This window comes from Aquarana catesbeiana, linkage group LG08 (genome assembly GCF_042186555.1).
Source record: "Aquarana catesbeiana isolate 2022-GZ linkage group LG08, ASM4218655v1, whole genome shotgun sequence".
NCBI lineage: Eukaryota > Metazoa > Chordata > Amphibia > Anura > Ranidae > Aquarana > Aquarana catesbeiana.
In genome coordinates, this window is record NC_133331.1 from 143924626 (window position 1) to 143949715 (window position 25090).

Consider the following 25090-nt stretch of genomic DNA (forward strand, 5'->3'; position numbering starts at 1 on the left):
TAGAACATAGAAAGGGATCAATTACATTACAGCAGCACAGTGCTGTTATTCATGCTTTAAAGGGACAGTTTCACCTTACTTCCTAAGGGAAGTAAACATTCACTTTGTAAAGAAAACCTTTACTTTGATGAGTGTACATTATCTAATCACTAAGTTAGTTAAGCTGCCATAGGCAGTTAAAAATGTGTCTGGTTCAGCAGAAACCAACTAAATTTCAATCCATCTATAGGCAGGCTGGTTGTATTGAAGTCGATCCATCTATCAACTTCAGTACAACCAGCCTATCAGGTTATTGTCACCCGATCACTACTGCTATAGCAGCCCACAGTGATGATTGTTTTCTGCCAGTGGGTAAGGCTCTCTGTGCTCCCTGCCGGCAAAGCACAATAGCACTGCGGAGGAAATTCCCTCATCAACACTGACTGTACTGATGGGGGAATCAAGATATTTTCTTTCCTTCAACCCTGTAATGTATGGCTGGTCTTAAGCTCTTTGAGTCACTGACCTACAAGCAGGCTGGAAATGAGGTCAGACAACAGCTGTAAACTCTGATCAGCATGTTGACCTCAGGTCAGTGACATAGAAAGTTTTGAAACCAGTAGATCTGAATGACAGACAAACAACGTGCATGTTCAGATGGGAAGAATAACAATGGCACTATAAGACAGACAGACAGACAGACAGACAGACAGACAGACAGACAGACAGACAGACAGATAGACAGATAGACAGATAGATAGATAGATAGATAGATAGATAGATAGATAGATAGATAGATATCAGTACACAGTAGGTAATTATTGCAGCATACTGATTCTCACTGAGAAGTATAAAAGTGTGAAACCCACAGTCTCTTTCTGCCATCTAGTGGATGCTTATTGGCTTTGCAGCTGTCTTTTCCTTTCCTTGCTGGTTGCCAATAGAAATGCAAACAAACATTGCAGTCTATGTGTGTGTAAAGAGTTTGTGACAACCAAAATGCTGGCAGCTAAAAAGAAATTAAAGAAGAAAACTGTTAAAAAAACGTCTTCTTCTGAAATAACGCAAGCAGAAAAGTTACTGTTTGAATTCACACAGACTCCCAGGCCAGTTCCAGGAGAAAAGGTATGCATAACTTATCAAAATATTATTCAGTGCTGTGTATAGTATTTAGAAAGAAAATTTAAAAAGAGGTGACTATTGTTACAGATTTTTAAAGGAGATGTATGGTCACAGCATACACTTTCATTTTATAACAATATCATTTTAATAACAATACAAACAATATTTTTTTTTTTGACAATCCAATATACTGTAAGTTTACTTGAAAAATCTCCTTTTATGTTATGAGTGCAACCTCCCTGCTGGCCTTCTTTTCCCACAACTTCCTGGATTCCCTGAATGCTTTAGGCTTCATGTACACTACAGCTCTTAAACTTGAGTTTAGGAGCTTTTGACATTTTTTTTGCCAAAGCTCCTAAACTCAACTCCATAAAAGCCTATGTGTCCATGTACACATATAATTTTACCAGAGTTTAGGAGCTGCTGTGGTTAGGGGAGCTTCAACTTCCCTCAACCTCCCTCTCCTGAATGCGGAAGAATTGCCCTCAGGATAGGAACATTTTGACCGCCAGCCGCAAAGCACGGCAAAATCGCAGTAAAATCATGGCGCAATTTTGCCATATTTTTTCGTTTTCTCATGGTGGTGGTCAAGGTAGGCTATGTATACATGAAGCCTTAAATGTGTTGGGATGTTCTCAAGTACATTAAGGAACAAGATTATTCAGATTAATAGAGTAATAATTCAAATACAATGTGTAAATTAATATATGATTTTGAATGTTGACCATAGATTTGCTTTAATCTCTAGACTAGGTACTAATACTGGAAAAAAATTAGCAAAATAGCAAATGATTTGTATAAAGCAGTTCCTAAAGAACTAGAAACACAAAGAAGGGTCTCAAATCTCCCTATCTTCCTTCTAACCCTAACACTAATCTTCTTTATAACGCTAAACCTTACACTAACCCTCCCTATAATGCTAACACTAATCCTTCCTGTGACCCTAACCTTTACACAAACCCCCACAATAAATCTCCCTGTAACTCTTACAATAATCCTCTATTTAACTCTAACCCTTACACTAATCCTCCAATAACCCTAACACTAATCCTCCTTGTAACCTTAACACAACCCCTCCCACTAGCCCCCTCTATAACTCTAACATGAATCCTCCCTGTAACCTTAACACAAACCCTCACACTAGCCCTCTTTATAACCCATATGCCCCGTACACACGGTCGGATTTTCCGATGGAAAATGTCCGATCGGAGCGTGTTGTCGGAAATTCCGACCGTGTGTGGGCTCTATCGGACATTTTCCATCGGATTTTCCGACACACAAAGTTGGACAGCAGGAGATAAAATTTTCCGACAACAAAATCCGTTGTCGAAAATTCCGATCGTGTGTACACAAATCCGACGGACAAAGTGCCACGCATGCTCAGAATAAATAAAGAGATGAAAGCTATTGGCCACTGCCCCGTTTATAGTCCCGACGTACGTGTTTTACGTCACCGCGTTTAGAACGATCGGATTTTCCGACAACTTTGTGTGACCGTGTGTATGCAAGACAAGTTTGAGCCAACATCCGTCGGAAAAAATCCTAGGATTTTGTTGTCGGAATGTCCGAACAAAGTCCGACCGTGTGTACGGGGCATAACACTAATTCTCCCTGTAACCTTAACCTTAACACAAGCCCTCACACTAGCCTCCTCTATAACCCTAACATGAATCCTCCCTGTAACCTAAACCTTAACACAAACCCTCACACTAGCCCTCTCTATAACCCTAACACTAATTCTCCCTGTAACCTTAACCTTAACACAAACCCTCACACTGGCCCCCTCTATAACCATAACATTAATGCTCCCTGTAACCTTAACCTTTACACAAACCCTCACACTAATCCGCTCTATAACCCTAACACTAACCCCTCCTTGTAACCTTAATCATTGCACTTACCTTGACATTAACCCTCCCTTTCACTTAGTACACTTCCTGTAGCCATCTCAATATAAAAGCAGTCATAACCTACAAGTAGTGATAAAATAAAAACTCAATTGACAGCTGACATAATACAAATATGATGTATTTTAGCAAAATTAAAATAGTGAAGCGCAACCACCCCCAGCTGAGCAGCAGGGTGTATTAATGAGTCAATTAGGTGAAAATGATCAAAAGTGAAAACAATCTATATAATATAGCAATATACAAAGAAAATTTCCATATATATGTGTCTATATCTTCATAAGTGACAGATCCAAAATAAGTGATCAAGCACACCACTGTGTCCTCCACGGGTCTCTATATGTGCTCACTTCACATAAAGACCCAACATAGGGTCTAATGGCACCTTCCCCTCAGGGGTATAAATCCAGCAATCTGTTGTTCCTCTATCCTCATAAGAACTTCCAATCACTCAGATGCTGTTCCTCATAGTTATATGTCATAAGGGCAGGAAAAAACTCAACATAGTGTTTTACCGCTTAAAAACAACTCTTAATAAAACCACAGTAAAGAACTTACATTTACAGATGCACTGTCCTGGTGCATGCAGGTAAAGCGCTTGTATGATAAAGATGGACAATCCCTGGATCACTGAAATATCCGCAGATCCTCGGCCCTGTGTCCCCAGCGGCTTGTGAACTGCTTCCTAGATGGATGTAATGATGTCACAGGCTCCGTCTCGACGTGTTTCCTCACTGTACTTGTGACTATATCAAGAGGTCCTCTTGATGTAGTCACAAGTACAGTGAGGAAACACCTCAAAGAATTGCCCATCTTTATCATACAAGCGCTTTACCAGCATGTACCAGGACAGTGCATCTGTAAATGTGAGTTCTTTACTGTGGTTTTATTAAAAGTTGTTTTTAAATGGTAAAACACTATATTAAGTTTTTTCCTGCCCTTACGACATATACTGTAACTGCGAGGAACAGCATCTGAGTGATTGGGAGCTCTTATGAGGACAGAGGAACAACAGATTGCTGGATTTATACCCCTGAGGGGAAGGTGCCATTAGACCCTATGGTGGGTCTTCATGGGAGGTGAGCACACGGTGCAGGACACGGTGATGTGCTTGATCACTTATTTTGGATTCATCACTTGTGAAGATATAGACATGTGCACTGAGAAGTAGGGCTGGGAAAATGAAAGATTAATTTCTCGATTAATCGTTAATTTTTTTGATCGATCAAAATTCTTTTGATCAGCACTCACCTCTCCGCCGGCTTCCGGGTCTTCAGGGAGTTCCGTCAGAGATCCGGTGACGTCACAGACATCAATGTCTCCGGACTCCTCCCCCCTTCCCCAAGTGCCTCTGTCTGCTAATGAAGGGAAGGGGGGAGGAGTCTGGTGACGTCGATGTCCCTGAAATCATAAATTGAGGAAGACAGATCCTAACGATTTGATTGATCTCACTGGTCAAAGTATTCAGATAAACATCTATGTAAATCCTGGACTTGGCTATGAAAATCAACATATCTGAGGGCTTTCCTGGCTGTAAGTCAGTTTGACAATGAACTGACATTGATTTGTTATCCAGCAATCAAGAAACATTTATGATGAGGGCACTTTTTTTCCAAAGAGCTGACACTTTGCTGTCTCAGCAGGTGATGGATGTCTCTTGCTCTCCATCGGTCCTCCTGATGCACAACGGTGCTATTTAAATAGAATGTAGGGTGAGGCCGTAGCCCAGCCCCGCTGAGGAAGTTCTAAGGAAGTTCTGATTGAACGTAACGCGTACGGGGGAGGAGCTACGAATGACGTCAGCTAAAAGTAGTTGGATCTGTATGTGCATTATAATTAATCAAAATTAATCGATTAAAAAAAAATCGATTAATTGAACACAAAAATTTTAATCATCAACAGCCCTACTGAGAAGAGTTTTTCTTTTGGATTTAATGTCTTGAATCTACTAGCAACAATCACTATATATATATATATATATATATATATATATATATATATATATATATATATATATATATATATATATTTATATATATGGACATTTTCTTTGCATATTGCTAGATTATATAGATTGTTTTCAATTTTGATTATTTTCACCTAATTGACTCATTAATACACCCTGCTGCTCAGCTGAGGGTGGTTGCGCTTCACTATTTTAATTTTGCTATTTATCTTTGTGGGAACACAATCTGTGTTAAGCGCCAACTATTCACATGTGCATTAACTTATATAGTAGAGCAGAAGTAATTTTCACTTTTTTTTTATGATGTATTTTATATTATTGAATAGTTGTTCATAAAAATGCTTATGCCTATATTTGTTGAAAACAATAAAGCAAAAAGTGCTTGTTTTGTTAATTAAAACTTGTATATTAAAAATCTTTTTATCAATTTAGCTAAATTAGAATTAAAATAACATTAACAGGGAAGGAACCCTGGTCGTGGAACTCCATAATGACATTCAACATGCTATAATTTTATCTCAGAGTTGCTTATCATTCTATTCTATACTACTGATTCTCTTCTTCATCTCAGCTGTTGGCAGCTCTTCAAGAATGGGGGAATGGACATCAAATAGCTGCCATGTCAAATTCGGTCGAAAATACAGAAACATGGTCATCAACAAAGAACACAAAAGATTTAAGGCTTGTTTTCAAATGTGTAAATTCAAGTAACACTGGGTAAGTGCAATGCACAACAATAAAAAAGTGTAAATACACAATAGCAACACTTTCAGGACCACAGAGTCCCTTTGTTCACCTTGAATCAAACTTAAAGAACTCTCATAAGCATTACAAAATTAAACACAGGTCCATATATTCATGTCTAAATACTATATTAGACTCTCCAATGAAGGAAATCTGCTCTATCCCTGATGGAAGTCTGATTTGTGGACATAACTAACAATTAGCTTAGTTGCCATTGACCTCTGTTCAGTAGGGTGCTTGTGGAAGGGGGCATGTTAGTTAGATGGTTCCCAACTAGTTCTTCTGTTCTTCCCCTTCTGTCCTTTCATTGTTCACTAGGATGTAGGCAGCCAGGCTGTACAGTGTCGTTGGTTACTAGGACACAGGTAGTTGGGCCACACAGCATCATCGATTGCTAGGATGCAGGCAGGCAAGCCACATAGCCTCTTTGGCTTTTGTAGTGCAGGCAGCTGGCCACCTGCACCATGGAAAAAAGCGTAATGCTGTGCCACCCAACTACCTGCATCCTTCTAACCAATTATGCTGTGCAGCCCGATCATCAGTGTCCTAGCAACCAATGACGCTATGTAGCCCAGAAGTCTGCATCTTAGCAACCAATGATGCTGTGTGGCCCAGCTGTCTGCGTCCTGGAGACCAAGGAAAAGACAGAAGGGGTGAAACAGGGAAATGGACACACCCCCTCCCTCTGCATACCTAGTGATGATGAAGTTCAGGGGAGTGCCTAGTTCCCAAGACAAGTGCTGTCAATCACAGCTAATTAAATATTTGTCTACTAGATGGAGCTCAGACAGCAGTAAGGGGGGGGGGGGGGGGGTGTGGCTATCCCAGCAATAACACAATCTAGAGGAACAGGATAAAGTGCTAAATGCATTTTGTGACCTGGGGAGCAGAAGCAAAAAAATAACATTTGTAATGAGACTTCTTCTTTAAAGAGTCAGTGCACTCAAAATTGGTGATTTAGTTATAGGTTTATTCCGGTGGAGTCAGATCCTGGCTTCTTATACCTTTCGTATTTCAACAGAGAGAGATCCTGTCATATTTACAACTCTATTCTTGTCTGCTGGAGAGTTTGCAAGGGATAACATTTAAATCCAACAGGGAGAGTATGAACCCTTCATTAAAGGCCACAGCATGTGTACAGACCAAGGAAAGCAACTGAAGATTTGTAAGAGAATCCTTTAGAGATGTAAAAAAATTAAGTGGTTAAACTCCCCAGCATCTACTAAATATAGAATTGCCAGTTTTGTTCGGACCATTCCTTTACAAATGATACAGAAAGACATCAAGTTTAGCACTCCACACAGACACATACTGGTGAATACAAAACAACCAGGAAGTTTGGAACATCTGTGTATCACTTTTAAACTGAGGAAATGACAAGGTTCAGCTATGAAACATGTCTGGTGAAGTAAGAAAATCAAAGGTTCATTAAAACATGAAAACTTTGATCCATCTCTAAACACAACATAATACACATCCCAATGGACACCCCCATAATTCAAATTGTCAATAGGTTTTTTCCTTCCATCATCAGGTCCAGCTGTATTAGAGTACAGTTATGCAGAAATCAAACCTTCCTTGACAGAAGGAAATAAGTTACCGTGTAGACCTTTGTTTAGAATGTCTTTTGGCAAAATCTATGAATAAGGAACATCATTTTTGGAAATCAGTAGACCACAAGCAGTTTTTTGGAAGCCACTAAAAATGAATGACATGCTTTAGACACAGTTGATTTCACTACAAAATTACCACATTTTACCAAATAAAAAACTCTTTTTTTCTCATTTAGGGCCTATTCACTCTGCCCTGTTCCAGTGTTGTGTATTTAATGCAGGCCTGGTAATTTGTGTGGCAACTGGGACCTAGCTTATTTTCTCAACAAATTAGTTTTAAGTCAATTGTTCTTTTGTACCCAATAATTTGCTTTGTATTTATTACATTTTTATCATTTAAAATACATTTTTATCATTGATCTATACCTGTCAGTCAAAGCACATCTAGAGACGTCTCCCTTCCCTCTAAACACACAGATCTCCTTTCACTGGTGTCTTTTCTCTTTTTATATCCCTTCACTGATCTCCCTAAATTGTCCAGATATATCTCATAAAGGTAGATGTAATTTGGATCTTAATACTGTCATTTTTTGGCACTGTTCATTGTTATTATTAAACACAAATCAGTCTAGTAAAGTGTGTTAGTGAGTCCACCTAAGTTCTGACACGCTCTAGGTATGCCTTATCATTGTATATTCATGGAGTTTGCATGTTTGTTCAGTGATTGTGCGTGTTTCTTTGAGGTATTTCAGTTTCCTCACACACTCCAAAGACATGCTGGAAGACTAATTGGCTCCTGTCTAAATTGGCCCAAGTCTGTGTGTACAAACTCACAATGTGTTATCACATTCTGCATACCAGTTCCAGGCTGGGAAATTGAGGAGAGCTACAAAAAGACCCAATGACCTACCTTGTAAAAAATGTGCCAAGAAAATTCAGTGGAAAAGGGTCCTAAGTGTATCAGATTTGGTACCCAGGGAGCTGGTCCTTAGAATCATCAAAAGTCAGATAAGATTTAAGCCTGTTACACACTATGAGTTTTTTTTTTTTCATTCAATCCAGCTGGTCTGAACCGCTGTACTAACTATGCGAAGTTAGTACGGCAATCTCCCCTGCTGAGCTGTTGTGTTCTGACAGGGGGACAGGCCGTCGCCAGAACACTCCACTCAGCACTCCCTGCCATTAGCTAAGAGCGCTGATTGGGAGTCGGTCGGCTGCTGGTTTTCCAGCATGCTCGTCTGACAGAACCTGGCCAAATGGCCGCCGTCTGTTGGACAGGGTGGTATACACACGAACCGAATCTCGGTTGTTTTTCTTTTTTAACCGGCTGATGTCTCCCAACATTCAGCCCGTGTGTACAGGCCTTTAATGGATATAAAAATACAACATACAGTAAATTGACTTTGCAAAGCATGCTTTGTGCATAGTTGCCATATTGCTATGTTTTGTCATATAGTTATATTATTTATGCTTGCAACATTGTTTTAAGCACAGCAGCCCTTTGAGCGTGCACATCTACCCTATTAGTCAATACATCAGATGTTTGACATAGCAGCTCTTTTAGTTTGATATGGATAACATTTCATATTTTCATTTTCTGCTTGGATTTAATTGGGAAAATGTGTGAAAGTTGTAAAATTCTTTTGAGGAAACAACAAATAGACTTTGGGTTATAGTTAAAAAGTAGATTATCTGATATTCACCAAGCATTCAATGCAGGTGAATCTTCATGGTGAAAGTTTAGTGAAAGTCAGATTTACTGTTTTTTAACTTATATATCTTCATAGTATGTATTTGTACTTTCCCTAGTAACAAAAAAAAAGTAAACTAATGATGGGACTTTTTGGCACAACAATTCTAAAATAGTTTAAATGAGCTTCTGGAACCCACATAAGCCATTTAAAGTCAATGCACCCCAAACTAAAGGCAAAACCTTTTTTAGTTTTGGACAGAGAGGGATTAGATCACCTATTAAGTTTGTATTGTTGTCTGTGCCTCAGTTAGGGAGATTCATCCTCTCTATTTGTCTTGTTTACCATTATCATTGAAAGGGAAAGGTTGTCCCCAAAAAAGTAATAGAGGGGAAATCTTCCAATGGGGGGCTTTAGCTTTGGTGACCTGGGGGTCCCAAGGGATTCTCTTAATTTGCAGGGATTTTCTCTTACTACTTCCTGCTTTGGCTATGGGACAAGAAGTGGAGGTAAAATTCCCTTATGGGATACTGATGGGAAAAATAAAAAACTGACCGGGGTTATAGCCTTCCCTACTTTATCGAAAATTAAAAGAAAAAAAAAGTTTTGCCTATAGTGCTACTTTAATTTTGCCTTCCTCATTTACTCCAATGCATTTTGCTAAAATGACATTTCACCAAACTTTTAGTGAAATAAAAACTCTCAATTTAGCTTATCCCTAGAAACCACATGGTGGCCTCGTTCCCTTTGATATTCTTAGCTGCACCCTTTTCTCTGTTCAGAATCAGTATCTGACTGAGGTTAAAACCTTTATTGAATTATACAGTACATACAGCATGTACAAATTATACAGATGTACAACTCCCAGAAGAGGTTGCCTAATGTATATTATTAGTATTTATTTTAAGCATTATTATTAAAAGTAGTTATAATAGTATTAGTAGTTGAAGTAGCAGTGATATAATTCATGGATCTCGGTCACATATTCTTTTCTTCCCTCTAAACATTATAGGAAAGGTGGTTGGATTGTTCTATTAGTAATCTCAGTGACGTTTCCTAAAATTAATCACGCTTCTTTTCTATCTTAGATTTCTTAATGAAACTGAAGTGCACAATGCTCTAGAGTTACTTGGATTAGTAGTTAATGATAGAGGAAAAGAGCACACAAGGAAAATCATGGAATCAAACAATCAGTAAGTGATGGGAATGTACAATGTTTAATACAACATCAAGCAAGCTCACCTAAAAGGAAAGTTTTACCAAATTGTCTGCTTGCTCCCAGATTTACCGCAGCAGAATGTCAACAAACAATGCCGACTTTAAAAATGAAAAGAAACAGTGTGGGGATTCCCTTCAATACATACCAGGCCCTTTGGGTCTGTAATGGATTTTGAGGGGAACCCCACACCAAAATTGAAAAAGAAACCTGTGGGGTGCCCCCCAAAATCCATACCAGAACCTTATCTGAGCATACAGCCCAGCAAATCAGGAAAGGGAGGGTGAGCCCCCCTCCTGAACCATACCAGGCCACATGCCCTGAACATGGGGGGGTGCCTTCGGGCAGAGGGCTTCTGCCCAAAAACACCTTGTCCCTGTGTTGATGAGGACATGGGCCTCTTCCCCACAGCTCTAGCCCGGTGGTTGTGTGGGTCTGCAGGCAGGGGGCCTGTCGGAATACGGAAGCCCCAGATCCCGCCCCCCCATGTGAATCAGTATAGTACCCCTACTCATTTACCAAAAAAGTGTCAAAAATAAATAAAAACACAAAAACAGTTTTTGACAAGTCCTTTATATAAAAAAAAACACAAAAAATGTTCCCAGAAGTAAATCCAGCATCAATCATGATGGACACCCACTGCCGACCCGAAAAAGAAAAAAAAACAAAAAAAGAGGTGCGCACACAACGTTTGCCTCCCGGCGACTGACATAGCTTTGGCTCCCATCGATGGCAAATAAACAAGACCCCGCCCCTTTGTTTATTTACTGTCAGTGAAAATTGAAGCTGTTTCAGTCGTCAGGAGGCAAGCATCATGTGCGGACCTCTTTTTTTGCTTTTTTTTTTTTTGGGGGGGGGTCAGCGGTGGGCATGCATCATGATTGATGTTGGATTTTCTTCTGGGGACATTTTTTTTTTGTTTATTTTTTTAATAAAGTACTTGTCAAATAAAGCACTTGTCAAATTTGTGTTTTTATTTATTTTTGACACTTTTTTGGTAAATTAGTTTTTTGTTATCTTCAGGTTATCAGCAGATTTCATCGTGATTGATGATGGATTTACTACAGAGAACATAGCCCACAACCACCAGCCAGGGTTGTGGGGAACAGGCCTTTGTACTCAACATGGGGAAAAGGTGCTTTGGGGGGAAGCCCCCCCAGTCCTAAAGCACCCCTCCCATGTTGAGGGCATGTGGTCTGGTATGGTTCGGGGGCTCATCCCACCATTTCTTGACCTGCTGGAATAAGGGTCCGGTATGGATTTTGAAGGGGATCCCACACTATTTAAAAAAGAACATTTGCTGTGGGGTTATCTTAGAAACCATACCAGACACAGAGAGGCCTGGTATGGATGGGGGGGGGGCCCTCATGAAATTTGTTTTTTTTTTTTGTTAAAGCCGGCATTGTTTGCTTACATTCTGCTATCAGTGGAGAATCCCGCTAACAGCAAATAAGTCATGGCTGTTAAGGATGCAGCGGCCGGTTGGACGATCCTTAACAACCAGCTATTATCTAATCATTTGGAATCATTCATTTAATTCAGATGCTTTAAACATCCAAATTAAACAAATACATTTTGTTGTTGTGTTAATATTTATTTTGAATTTGTTGGCATTTGTTAGATCCGAATCTCCAAATAACAAAAATGTCCGAATTTCGATTTGGAATTTTGTTGCGGGTAGGTAGCTTAATTGCCATCATACAGTAGGAACTGGTAATGCATAAGTGTCAAGTCAAGCAGTATTCTCACCTGTTGCATTATATTTTATACTGTAATTCCCTCTTCCCACTGCAGCACTTGAATATTAGAAAAAGTGAAGAATATATAATAATATTAAGTCTGTCTTTTCCAATATCTGTTACTTTACACTGCACATTTCTGCTTTTCCACTCATCTGTGGGAGTAATAATGAATGTATACCCAGTAATTCCAGGTATAAAGTAGCATGTGAGTTCTCATATTCCTCTCAAAATGCAGTACTTGGTCCTGACCTGCCAATCACTAGGCGCAAACACTGTCACATATTGGACTTTAACCCTGTGTAAACTCAAACACTGACTGTGCTCACACGGGGTTTAAATCTCAACACTTCCTTGGGCAAATGGAAGGGCGGGAAACATGGCAAAGGTAAGTATTAGTGTGTAGGCCGGTAGATTTCCCCTTAAGGGTTGCTCCTCCTCCAGGTAGAATGTTGGTGTGGGGTGCCCCTTTACAAAGTAGGAGGAACTTTGGAGATGGAGGAGATTGTCTGAAGCCACAGAAAATAGAGGACAGTTAAGGGGTTCAAGGCCTGCTCTTCACTTCGGGGGAGGGGCTATGGGGGACATTGCCTTTATCTAATGGGAAGTGGAGCATGGACTTATTACAGGTTGCGAGTACCTCATTGCTCCCTCACAGTTAAGCCAGATTCAGTGATGTGACTAACTGATATATGCTAAACTGCCATTATTTGGAAAACATTATGCCATGATTTGGAACCTTGCATTACCAATGAAATAGACCGTACTGTGAAATTTGTGATCGGTAAAAGAAGGTTTGCTGTAACAAAGAGCCTCAGTACAGAGTACAGCCAATGCCTGCGGGAATGAAAATATATATACTAGTGCAAGTTTGGTCGGCTCTGGAGTGGGTGGTGATGGAGGAAAAGGAGTCCTCTACCTGATGGTGAGAGAATATCCCCTCATGACTGGACGAGCCATGTTCCATGAGCCCCAGGTGGACTTGTGATCTTCTATCTGGACCATGAGTGAAATATAGGCCTATGTGAGATTTCTCCAGATGTGAAGGGGTTAATGTGTGCAGTGACCAGGAGGATGCAGAGGAAAGGTCTAGGATCAGAATCCATGTAAACGAATAGTATGTTGTTTGGGCTGAACATAACGTGATGTACTGTATGCCCTGTATTTACAGATGGGACCTAGCTGCATATGTCAGCCACATAGAAAGAAGCTGGTTGGGTGTGAAGGGTGAACAGAACTTATTTCTTTGTTGTCCTGTGAAGAAAAACAAGGTTAAAGTTGCTTTAAAGCATAAACATTGTTTACATTAATGCATTTCCTGCATTAAGGTAAAAAATGTTTAGGTAAAAGTACTGCCCCCCAAAATACTTACCCGAGTCCTCACTCGATCCAGCTCTGTGCCTGTCTGCAACAGCTCTCTCCTCTCACTTTTCAGTCTCACAGCTTTTGGCTCCAGCTGCTGTTAGCCAAATCCTGTGAAGATGAAGCTGGGGGTGGGGACAAGCAGCTCTTTCTGTGTCAATTGACATAGACAGCACGGCTTAGGATTTTGCCCATAGGTGTGCCACAAAAGGAAGGAGCTTTCTATGGTGGCATACCAAAAAAAGTAAGATCCAGGAGGACCAGCAGATGGCCCAAGAAGAGGAGGTTCAGGGCCACTCCATTTCTATTTCACATAGCAGGTAAGTATAAACCTGTTTGTTATTTTATAAAATAATTGCAATTACAATCACTTTAAAGTGGAACTCAGGTCAATAAATTTCACTTTATCAACCACTTAAGTTGGCTCCCCTGGGCAAATCGCCATAGCCCTACGTCGGCTGCTTTAAGACCACTAGGGGGCACGACGACAGAGCCGATGCGCGTGCCTGGCGGCCGCGATGTCCACCAGGCACTCGCGATCGCTCCTGAGAGAGACAGAATGGGGATCTGTCAATGTAAACAGACAGATCTCCTTTCTGTCAGGAGAGAGGAGACAGATCTGCTGTTCATACTGGTTATGAACAGCGATATGTTTCCTCTTCCAGACAGTCCCATCCCCTCACAGTTAGAAACACCTCCGTAGGACACACATTTAACCCCTTGATCGCTCTCTAGAGTTAACCACTTCCCTGCCAGTGACATTTATACATTAATCAGTGGCTATTTTTAGCTCTGATCGCTGTATAAATGTCAGTGGTCCCAAAAAAGTGTCAAAAGTGTCCGATCTGTCTGCCGCAATATCGGGTCCTGCTAAAAATCGCAGATCACCGCCATTACTAGTAAAAAAAAAAAATTATAATAAAAATGGCATAAATATATCCCCTATTTTGTAGACGCTATAACTTTTACGCAAACCAATCAATATACGCTAATTGCACATTTTTTTACCAAAAATATGTAGAATACATATCGGCCTAAACTGATGAAGAAATTTGTTTTTTTTATTTTTTTGGGGGATATTTGTTATAGCAAAAAGTAAAAAATATTGCTTTTTTTCAAAATTGTCTCTTTTTTTGTTTATAGCGCAAAAAATAAAAAACGCAGAGGTGATCAAATACACCCAAAAAAAAGTTCTATTTGTGGGGAAAAAAAGACATTAATTTTGTTTGGGTACAGCATCAATTGTCAGTTAAAGTGACACAGTGCTGTATCGCAAAAAATGGCCTGGTCATTAAGGGGGCAGATCCTTCCAGGGCTTAAGTGGTTAAAAGCCCAACTGCAATACAAACTTTAATTTTTTTTTAATTTTAGAATGAGGGAAAGCTTAATAAGACAGGATTGGAAATCTTGTCTGAATGATATTGTCCCATTTGCTATAGTGCTAGAAGTGATAAATACTCACACCATTATTTTCCACCTCTGCCTTAACCCTCTTGAGCATGGAGTTCACCAGAGCTTCACAGGTTGCCACTGGAGTCCTCTTCTACTCCTCCATGACAATATCACAAAGCTGGTGGATGTTATAGACCTTGCGCTCCTCTGCCTTCCATTTGAGGATGCCCCACAGATGCTCAATAGCGTTTAGATATGGAGACATGCTTGCCCAGTCCATCACCTTCACCCTCAGCTTCTTTAGCAAGGCAGTGCTTATCTTGGAGGTGGTTACCATGTTGGAATACTGTCCTGCGGCCCAGTCTCCGAACGGAGGGGATCATGCTCTGCTTCAGTATGTCACAGTACGTGTTGGCATTCATGGTTCCCTCAATGAACTGTAGCTCCCCAGTGTCGACAGCACTCATGCAGCCCCAGACCATGACACTCCCACCACCATGCTTGACTGTATGCACACTTGTCTTTGTACTCCTCACCTGTTTGCCGCCACACATTTCACACCATCTGAACCAAATAAGTTTATCTTGGTCTCATCAGACCACAGAACATGGTTCCAGTAATCCATGTCCTTAGTCTGCTTGTCTTCAGCAAACTGTTTGCGGGTTTTCTTGTGCATCATCTTTAAAAGAGGCTTCCTTCTGGGAAGACAACCATGCAGACCAAATTGATGCAGTGTGCAGCATATGGTCTGAGCACTGACAGGCTGACCCCCCACCCCTTCAACCTCTGCAGCAATGCTGGCAGCACTCATATGTCTATTTTAGCAATGACAACCTCTGGATATGATGCTGAGCATGTGCACTTAACTTCTTTGGTCGACCATGGTGAGGCCTGTTCTGAGTGTAACCTGTCCTGTTAAACCTCTGTATGGTTTTGGCCGCCGTGCTGCAGCTCAGTTTCAGGGTCTTGGCAATTTTCTTATAGCCTAGGTCATCTTTATGTAGACCAACAAATCTTTTTTCAGATCCTCAGAGAGTTCTTTGCTATTAGATGAGATGCCATGTTGAACTTCCAGTGACCAGTATGAGAGAGTGAGTGCAAAAACATAAAATTTAACACGCCTGCTTCCCACATGACACTGGGGAGGGAAAATGGCTAATTGGGCCCAGTTTGGGCATTTTCACTTAGGGGTGTACTCACTTTTATTTCCAGCGGTTTAGACATTAATGGCCGTGTGTAGAATTATTTTGAGGGGACAGCAAATTTACACTGTTATTTATACAAGCTGTACACTCACTACTTTACATTGTAGCAACATTTTATTTTTTCAGTGTTGTTACATGAAAAGATATAATAAAATATTTACAAAAATGTGAGGAGTGTACTCACTTTTGTGAGATACTGTATATATCAGGCCCAGACTGGGACAAAAAATAGGCATTTTGGATTGAGCAGCCCATGACATGTTAACCGGCCCCTTTCCCACTCTCCACCCTGACAGATCCCCTGAGAGAGGGTAGGGGGGAACCCAGCATAGGTGTGGGGGGGGGGGGGAGACCAGGAAAGAGCATGGGGGGTTGGAGAGCACAGGGAAGAACCTTGAGAACCTGGGGTAGGGCAAGAGCACAGGGGAGAGGCAGAGAACACAGGGAGGAAGAGGAGAGCACAGGGGGGCAGCAGAGAGCATGGGGGGAGGTGGAGAGCACAGGGGGGCAGTGGAAAGCGCAGGGAGGGCGGTGGAGAGCATGGAGGGAGGTGGAGCGCACAGGGAGGGTGGCGGAGAGCATGGGGGATGTGAAGAGCACAGGGGGGAGTGGCGGAGAGCATGGGGGAGGTGGAGAGCATGGGGTTGCAACAGAGAGCATGGGGGGTGGAGAGCACGGGGGGAGCTGGAGAGTATGGGGGAGTGGCAGAGAGCATGGGGGGAGGTGAAGAGCATGGGGGGAGGTGGAGAGTATAGGGGTGTGGGCAGAGAGCATGAGGGGAGGTGAAGAGTATGGGGGGGTGGCAGAGAGCATGGGGGGAAGTTGAGAGCATGGGGGGAGGTGGAGAGTATGGGGGTGTGGCAGAGAGCATGGGGGGGAGATGGAGAGTATGGGGGGAGGTGGAGAGCATGGGGGGAGTTGGAGAGCATGGGGGGTGGCAGAAAGCATGGGGGGAGGTGGATAGCATGGGGGGAGGTGGAGAGTATGGGGGGTGGCAGAAAGTATGGGGGGGAGAGTATGGGGGGTGGAGAGTATGGGGGGTGGCAGAGAGCATGGGGGAGGTGGAGAGTATGGGGGTGGCAGAGAGCATGGGGGAGGTGGAGAGTATGGGGGGTGGAGAGTATGGGGGTGGCAGAGAGCATGGGGGAGGTGGAGAGCATGGGGGGATTTAGAGAGTATGGGGGGAGGTGAAGAGTATGGGGGGGTGGCAGAGAGTATGGGGGGAGGTGGAGAGTATAGGGGTGTGGGCAGAGAGCATGGGGGGAGGTGAAGAGTATGGGGGGGTGGCAGAGAGCATGGGGGGAGGTTGAGAGCATGGGGGGAGGTGGAGAGTATGGGGGTGTGGCAGAGAGCATGGGGGGAGATGGAGAGTATGGGGGGAGGTGGAGAGCATGGGGGGAGTTGGAGAGCATGGGGGGTGGCAGAAAGAATGGGGGGAGGTGAAGAGCATGGGTGGGTGGAAAGTATGGGGGGTGGCAGAGAGCATGGGGGGGGAGGTTGAGAGCATGGGGGGAGGTGGAGAGTATGGGGGTGTGGCAGAGAGCATGGGGGGGAGATGGAGAGTATGGGGGGAGGTGGAGAGCATGGGGGAGGTGGAGCGCACAGGGAGGGTGGCGGAGAGCATGGGGGATGTGAAGAGCACAGGGGGGAGTGGCGGAGAGCATGGGGGAGGCGGAGAGCATGGGGTTGCAACAGAGAGCATGGGGGGTGGAGAGCACGGGGGGAGCTGGAGAGTATGGGGGAGTGGCAGAGAGCATGGGGGAGGTGAAGAGCATGGGGGAGGTGGAGAGTATAGGGGTGTGGGCAGAGAGCATGAGGGGAGGTGAAGAGTATGGGGGGGTGGCAGAGAGCATGGGGGGGAGGTTGAGAGCATGGGGGGAGGTGGAGAGTATGGGGTTGTGGCAGAGAGCATGGGGGGGAGATGGAGAGTATGGGGGGAGGTGGAGAGCATGGGGGGAGTTGGAGAGCATGGGGGGGTGGCAGAAAGCATGGGGGGAGGTGGAGCGCATGGGGGGAGGTGGAGAGTATGGGGGGTGGCAGAGAGCATGGGGGGGTGGAGAGTATGGGGGGGTGGCAGAAAGTATGGGGGGGGAGAGTATGGGGGGGTGGAGAGTATGGGGGTGGCAGAGAGCATGGGGAGGTGGAGAGTATGGGGGTGGCAGAGAGCATGGGGGAGGTGGAGAGTATGGGGGGGTGGAGAGTATGGGGTTGGCAGAGAGTATGGGGGGAGATGGAGAGTATGGGGGGTGGCAGAGAGCATGGGGGAGGTGGAGAGTATGGGGGGTGGAGAGTATGGGGGTGGCAGAGAGCATGGGGGAGGTGGAGAGCATGGGGGGATTTAGAGAGTATGGGGGGAGGTGAAGAGTATGGGGGGTGGCAGAGAGTATGGGGGGAGGTGGAGAGTATAGGGGTGTGGGCAGAGAGCATGGTGGGAGGTGAAGAGTATGGGGGGGTGGCAGAGAGCATGGGGGGAGGTTGAGAGCATGGGGGGAGGTGGAGAGTATGGGGGTGTGGCAGAGAGCATGGGGGGAGATGGAGAGTATGGGGGGAGGTGGAGAGCATGGGGGGAGCTGGAGAGCATGGGGGGTGGCAGAAAGCATGGGGGGAGGTGAAGAGCATGGGGGGAGGTTGAGAGTATGGGGGGTGGCAGAGAGCATGGGGGGGTGGAGAGTATGGGGGGGTGGCAGAGAGCATGGGGGGGAGGTTGAGAGCATGGGGGGAGGTGGAGAGTATGGGGGTGTGGCAGAGAGCATGGGGGGGAGATGGAGAGTATGGGGGGAGGTGGAGAGCATGGGGGGAGTTGGAGAGCATGGGGGGTGGCAGAAAGCATGGGGGAGGTGGAGAGCATGGGGGGAGGTGGAGAGTATGGGGGGTGGCAGAGAGCATGGGGGGTGGAGAGTATGGGGGTGTGGCAGAAAGTATGGGGGGGAGGGGGAGAGTATGGGGGGGTGGAGAGTATGGGGAGTGGCAGAGAGCATGGGGGAGGTGGAGAGTATGGGGGTGGCAGAGAGCATGGGGGGAGGTGGAGAGTATGGGGGGGTGGAGAGTATGGGGGGTGGCAGAGAGTATGGGGGGAGGTGGAGAGTATGGGGGGTGGCAGAGAGTATGGGGGAGGTGGAGAGTACGGGGGGTGGAGAGTATGGGGGTGGCAGAGAGCATAGGAGGAGGTGGAGAGCATGGGGGGGATTTAGAGAGTATGTGGGGGGTGAAGGGTATGGGGGGTGGCAGAGAGTATGGGGGAGGTGGAGAGTATAGGGGTGTGGGCAGAGAGCATGGGGGGAGGTGAAGAGTATGGGGGGGTGGCAGAGAGCATGGGGGGGAGGTTGAGAGCATGGGGGGAGGTGGAGAGTATGGGGGTGTGGCAGAGAGCATGGGGGGGAGATGGAGAGTAGGGGGGGGTGGAGAGCATGGGGGGAGTTGGAGAGCATGGGGGGTGGCAGAAAGCATGGGGGGAGGTGGAGAGCATGGGGGGAGGTGGAGAGTATGGGGGGTGGCAGAGAGCATGGGGGGGTGGAGAGTATGGGGGGTGGCAGAAAGTATGGGGAGAGGGGGAGAGTATGGGGGGTGGAGAGTATGGGGGGTGGCAGAGAGCATGGGGGAGGTGGAGAGCATGGGGGGGATTTAGAGAGTATGTGGGGAGGTGAAGAGTATGGGGGGTGGCAGAGAGTATGGGGGAGGTGGAGAGTATAGGGGTGTGGGCAGAGAGCATGGGGGGAGGTGAAGAGTATGGGGGGGTGGCAGAGAGCATGGGGGGAGGTTGAGAGCATGGGGGGAGGTGGAGAGTATGGGGGTGTGGCAGAGAGCATGGGGGGGAGATGGAGAGTATGGGGGGAGGTGGAGAGCATGGGGGGAGTTGGAGAGCATGGGGGGTGGCAGAAAGCATGGGGGGAGGGGAAGAGTATGGGGGGTGGAGAGTATGGGGGTGGTAGAGAGCATGGGGGAGGTGGAGAGTATGGGGGTGGCAGAGAGCATGGGGGAAGGTGGAGAGTATGGGGGGTGGAGAGTATGGGGGGTGGCAGAGAGTATGGGGGAGGTGGAGAGTATGGGGGGTGGAGAGTATGGGGGGTGGCAGAGAGCATGGGGGGAGGTGGAGAGTATGGGGGGTGGTAGAGAGCATGGGGGAGGTGGAGAGTATGGGGGGTGGAGAGTATGGGGGTGGCAGAGAGCATGGGGGGAGGTGGAGAGCATGGGGGGATTTAGAGAGTATGGGGAGGTGAAGAGCATGGGGGGGTGGCAGAGAGTATGGGGGGTGGCAGAGAGCATGCGGGGTGGCAGAAAGCATGAGGGGGGTGGAGAGCATGTGGGGGTGGCGGAGAGCATGGGGGGAGGTGGAGAGTATGGGGGGTGGAGAGTATGGGGGGTGGCAGAGAGCAGAGGGGGGCAGCGGAGAGCATGGGGGTGATGTGGAGAGCATGGGGGGTGGCAGAGAGTATGGGTGCGGTGGAGAGCCCAGGGGGGAGCAGCAGAGAGAAGCAGGATAGGAGCAGCGGTGGGGCGGCTGCATATAGAAGAATAATTCTCTCCATCTTCCTCCTGCAGTCTCGGAATGCCTGCTTCTCCTCTACCTCTCGCAGGAATTCCAATACTGCAGGAGGAAGATGGAGAAAATTATTCTTCTATATGCAGCCGCCCCCACCGCTCCTCCTATCCAGTTTACAGGGGGGCTGAACTCACATTTTCTGTTCCGGCACTTCTCGACAGAAGACCGGCTCCAAGGTGTCTGCAGCAGGTGGCTGCTCTGGCTCCTCCCCCCGGCACCGACAGCTGACCTATACAGGCGGCCGTGCGGCCGCTGAGAGGCTGAAGACGTGTCATCTAGCTCCTCCCCCGGCACCAATGGCTGAGCTTAACTGGCAGCCGGGCGGCCGCAGAGAGGCTGGATGAGCGGCGCAGGCTCAAGCCTTGGGCCCCGCAAGGACTTGCAGCCTGGCAGCCCCGGCAGCCGCGGCCCACCGGGCAAGTGCCCGCTTTGCCCTATGGCCAATCTGGGCCTGATATATATATATATATATATATATATATACAGTTGCAATAAAAAGTATGTGAACCCTTTTGGAATTATATGGATTTCTGCACAAATTGGTCATAAAATGTGATCTGATCTTCATCTAGGTCACAACAATAGACAATCACAGTCTGCTTAAACTAATAACACACAAAGAATTAAATATTACCATATTTTTATTGAACACACCATGTAAACATTCACAGTGCAGGTGGAAAAAGTATGTGAACCCTTGGTTTTAATAACTGGTTGAACCTCCTTTGGCAGATTAATTTTAGTTTTGGGAGTGTTTTTTCTGCGCTGTACTGCCTTTTTTACATTGTTATTTACGGGATTTGTTATTTTGACCCTCAGTATTTCAGCTGCAGTATTTTTAGGGTTTATTTTTTCATTTCTGCGCTGGTTGATTTCTCTGTTTGTGCCTTCAGAACTCCCTTAATTCTTCGTGGATTCATTCATAGATTCCACAAAAGTGTTGGAAAAATTTCTCAGAGATTTTGGTCCATATTGGCGTCACGCAGTTGCTGCAGATTTGTCAGCTGCACATCCATTAAACGAAACTCCTGTTCCACCACATCCCAAAGGTGCTTTATGCAATTGAGATCTGGTGACTATGGAGGCCATTGGAGTACAGTGAACTCATTGTCATGTTCAAGAAACCAGTGGTGAGATGATTTGATCTTTGTGACATGGTGCATTATCCTGCTGGAAGTAGCCATCAGAAGATGGGTACACAGTCATAAAGGGATGGATATGGTCAGCAACAATACTCAGGAAGACCGTTGCGTGTAAACGATGCTCAATTGGTATTAAGGGGCCCAAAGTATGCCTAGAAAAGATCCCCCACACCATTACACCACCAGCCTGAACCGTTGATACAAAGCAGGATGGATCCATGCTTTCATGTTGTTTATGCCAAATTCTGACCCTACCATCTGAATGTTGCAGCTGAGATCGAGACCAGGCAACATTTTTCTAATCTTGTATTGTTGTGCATTCAGAGATGGTTTCCTGCATACCTTGGTTGTAACGAGTGGGTATTTGAGTTACTGTTGCCTTTCTATCATCTCAAACCAGTCTGCCCATTCTTCTCTGACCTCTGAAATGAACAAGGCATTTTTCTCCACACAACACAATATCACTGGATATTTTCTCTTTTTTGGACCATTCTCTGTAAACCCTAGGGATGGTTGTGCGTGAAAATCCCAGTAGATCAGCAGTTTTTCAAATACATTCTTCCCCATTCTGATGCTCGGTTTGAACTTCAGCAAGTCATCTTCACCACATCTGGATGCCTAAATGCATTGAGTTGCTGCCATGTGACATGTTTTCCCCCTCTCCATAGGCATAACAAGGACTAGTCAGCTGAGCCAGGCATTCCGTTTACGTGCATGGCAACAAAAAGACTGAAAGCACTCACATCTGTCTGCCCTCTTGTATTTTTGGCCAGCTTATATGTTATAGTTTTAGTTTGTAATAGTAATTATTACCTCAGGCTAACTGAAATGCTACATATATGCTTAAAACTATGTAGCAAACAAAGTATTCAGAACTAAACATAAACTTCTGTTTATGTTGCAGCAGACTGCACGTATCACATACTGAGCTAGACCTGTGAATTGCCAAACAGGAAACAGAAAAACGCAATGGCAAGCAAGATATTTCCTTCCTAATTTTGTTGATCATGATGTGGCGATCTGTGCTGAGTAACCAATATAAAGTCATGGTTCTATAACTAAGTACTTTATGTAAAAAGTTAAGGAGTACAGAAAAATACATTCCCTTAAAATTAGGTTGAGATTGTGAATAGAGACTTTGGTGCTATTTTTGACATTGGTTACAGGAGTGAATAGAGAACCTTAAAGTGACACTAACGTCTGATATTTTTTTATATGTCATGGTTTAAGAGAGTGTAGGCGTGGCGCTGTTTCCCTTAAAATATAGTAAAAATAAAGACATGAAATTTAATATAACAATGTAAAAATGAAAATGTTAGGGATAGTTGACTGGGTCCTGATGTGAAGACCCTCCCGTAAATGGTAAGTCAAGACCAGAAAAAGGTGGGTGTGCTACACCCTCTGTCTCTCCCAATATAGAGACATAGAGATGAAGGGAAAATTACAAAGTGAAAGGTAGTAATGTGAAATCACCATGTGAAAAAATTGCACCTTGTGTGCTGAAATAAACTGTGTTGCACCCTCTGTCTGATGGTCTCAGGGTGTGTTTGAAAAGACAAATGCAAGAATATATAAATGCCAAACTTCTAAACAGACGCAATGCTATAGAAAACCACTAATTTGATGTTACACCCCCTAGGGGCAAAAATCAAAAGTAGCCTGTATGCATAATGGTGTTACACCCTCTGTTGGTGAGTACCAAAATGTCAGATAGGGTGTCCACCTATGTGCTACACCCTCTGGAGTCCGCAAACTAAAATGCCAAAAATAATAAATGTGGATATCTGCTGTATCAGAAATCTAGTATATGAAAAATCCAATGTGCCAATAATTAAATACAACCAAAACGTGAAAGATAAATTAAAATTAATAATGATGAATGTTAGTGAAAAAAATGAATGTTCAATTCAATATATGTTTCTGTGTTACACCACAGTACAAAACAATTAGTGAAATTGTTGCAAACACTAAATCATTAATAAATTAGTCCATACAATAAATAAAGTGACTTGTGCTCAAAATACAGTGTCCAGTGCTTCATCAAAATTAGGTGCTGATTATCCTTTCAAGTGACAGTGGTGCCAGGTGAAGATATCCGTGTTGATAATATGATTGCACTCACCAGATGACATTACCCCCCCAGGGGTGTTATGCCTTCACAGTGTGAGCCACTGTGCAGCTCTCTGGAGTTCTGCTGGGCAATCTGAGAAATGTTTTTCTGGCTTTCCCACCGAGGTGTCACATAGGGGAAAGAGTAATGCCCATAGTGTAATACTGTATTGTTAGGAAAAATCTTTATTTGATAAAATGTTTAGGAGATATACTCACATTTACAATGTATTTGTCATGCAAGAAAGTAAAACAGGAGTCGGTGCTGTGTAAACAACAATCGCCGCTCAGACTGGAAGTGACGCAATGACGCTCTGCGCGTTTTGTCATCTAAGACGTCATCTGGAGCGTCCATATTGCTACACCTCCTGCTTGATATAGGGTGTAGTGTCCCTACAGCGCTTGCGCAAAGTAGCACGGCGGCCATTTTTGATTGGATTTTATAGACCGAAGCCCATAGGATATTTTAGTAAACAGAAAGACACCCAATCAAGGGTCCTTCTAATACACTACCCGATAGTGTGTTATAATCTCATTCTCCTAGGAGCCCCTACGGGAAGAGTAAGGCCCCCAATCAATTAATTATACTAGCGGTTTTGATAATATTGTAAATATCATTAATTAAAGCCAAGCCGTGATGCTGCCCAGGTCACTACAGTCCACCAACATGTACCGGTTAAAATCGCATGAAACTTTACAGAGAAAATATGCTAAAATATATAAATAATAAGTATGCCAAAATGTTTTTTTTAAATAAATATATGAAAATTAAATATTGGTAAATGAAAAGATAAATATTGAATAAAAATAAAAATACAAAACAAAATTAAAAAAAGGAAAAATTTAGATAAAATAAACAAACATTAAGTACCTAAAATTAAGAAAGAATAATATTTAATTAGTTTTGTGGAATAATATATATGAAATATATATATAGAATATATAAAATATATGGATAAAAAAAATATATTTAAAAAAATGTATAAAAAAATCATATATGTAAAAATTCATATATGTAAATACATATATGAACATACATCTCCACATGTATGGATGAAAAAAGGGGGGAGGGAGAAAAAAAAATATGTAAACGAGGAGGCATATACATGTACTAATTGATGAATTGAAACATCAGTTTTTAGAGCCAAAGGGAATATTAGTTGTTAGGTCCAAAGGGAATATATATATGTCGGAATCTATCATATACAACTACATATGTGAGACTTTATCATCATCCTAAGAAGTATCCGTATGTTTGGGAGCATGTGTAGAATCAAATGGATAGGATGATAAAAAGGATAGTGAAATTGGGGAAAAGGGGGAAATGGGAGGGGGGAAGAATGGTTGGAAATTAATGGGAGTACAAGGGAAAATATTAATAATGGTGGTGAAGAGGAAATAATCAATGAATCAAAAATTAGTT

At 44.0% G+C, this 25090-nt stretch overlaps 1 protein-coding gene across 1 annotated transcript in view; it reads left to right on the forward strand.

Annotated features, from left to right (window-relative positions):
• Window positions 1-909: 909 nt before the first annotated feature.
• The window catches only part of LOC141105307 (uncharacterized), a 59246-nt gene continuing 35065 nt past the window's right edge, over window positions 910-25090 (forward strand). Inside the window, exons 1-3 of the mRNA XM_073595181.1 lie at window positions 910-1104; window positions 5546-5691; window positions 10051-10155. Of these exons, the coding sequence (XP_073451282.1) occupies window positions 979-1104; window positions 5546-5691; window positions 10051-10155 (377 nt within the window). The 5' untranslated portion in view covers window positions 910-978. The remainder of the gene's footprint in view (window positions 1105-5545; window positions 5692-10050; window positions 10156-25090) is intronic.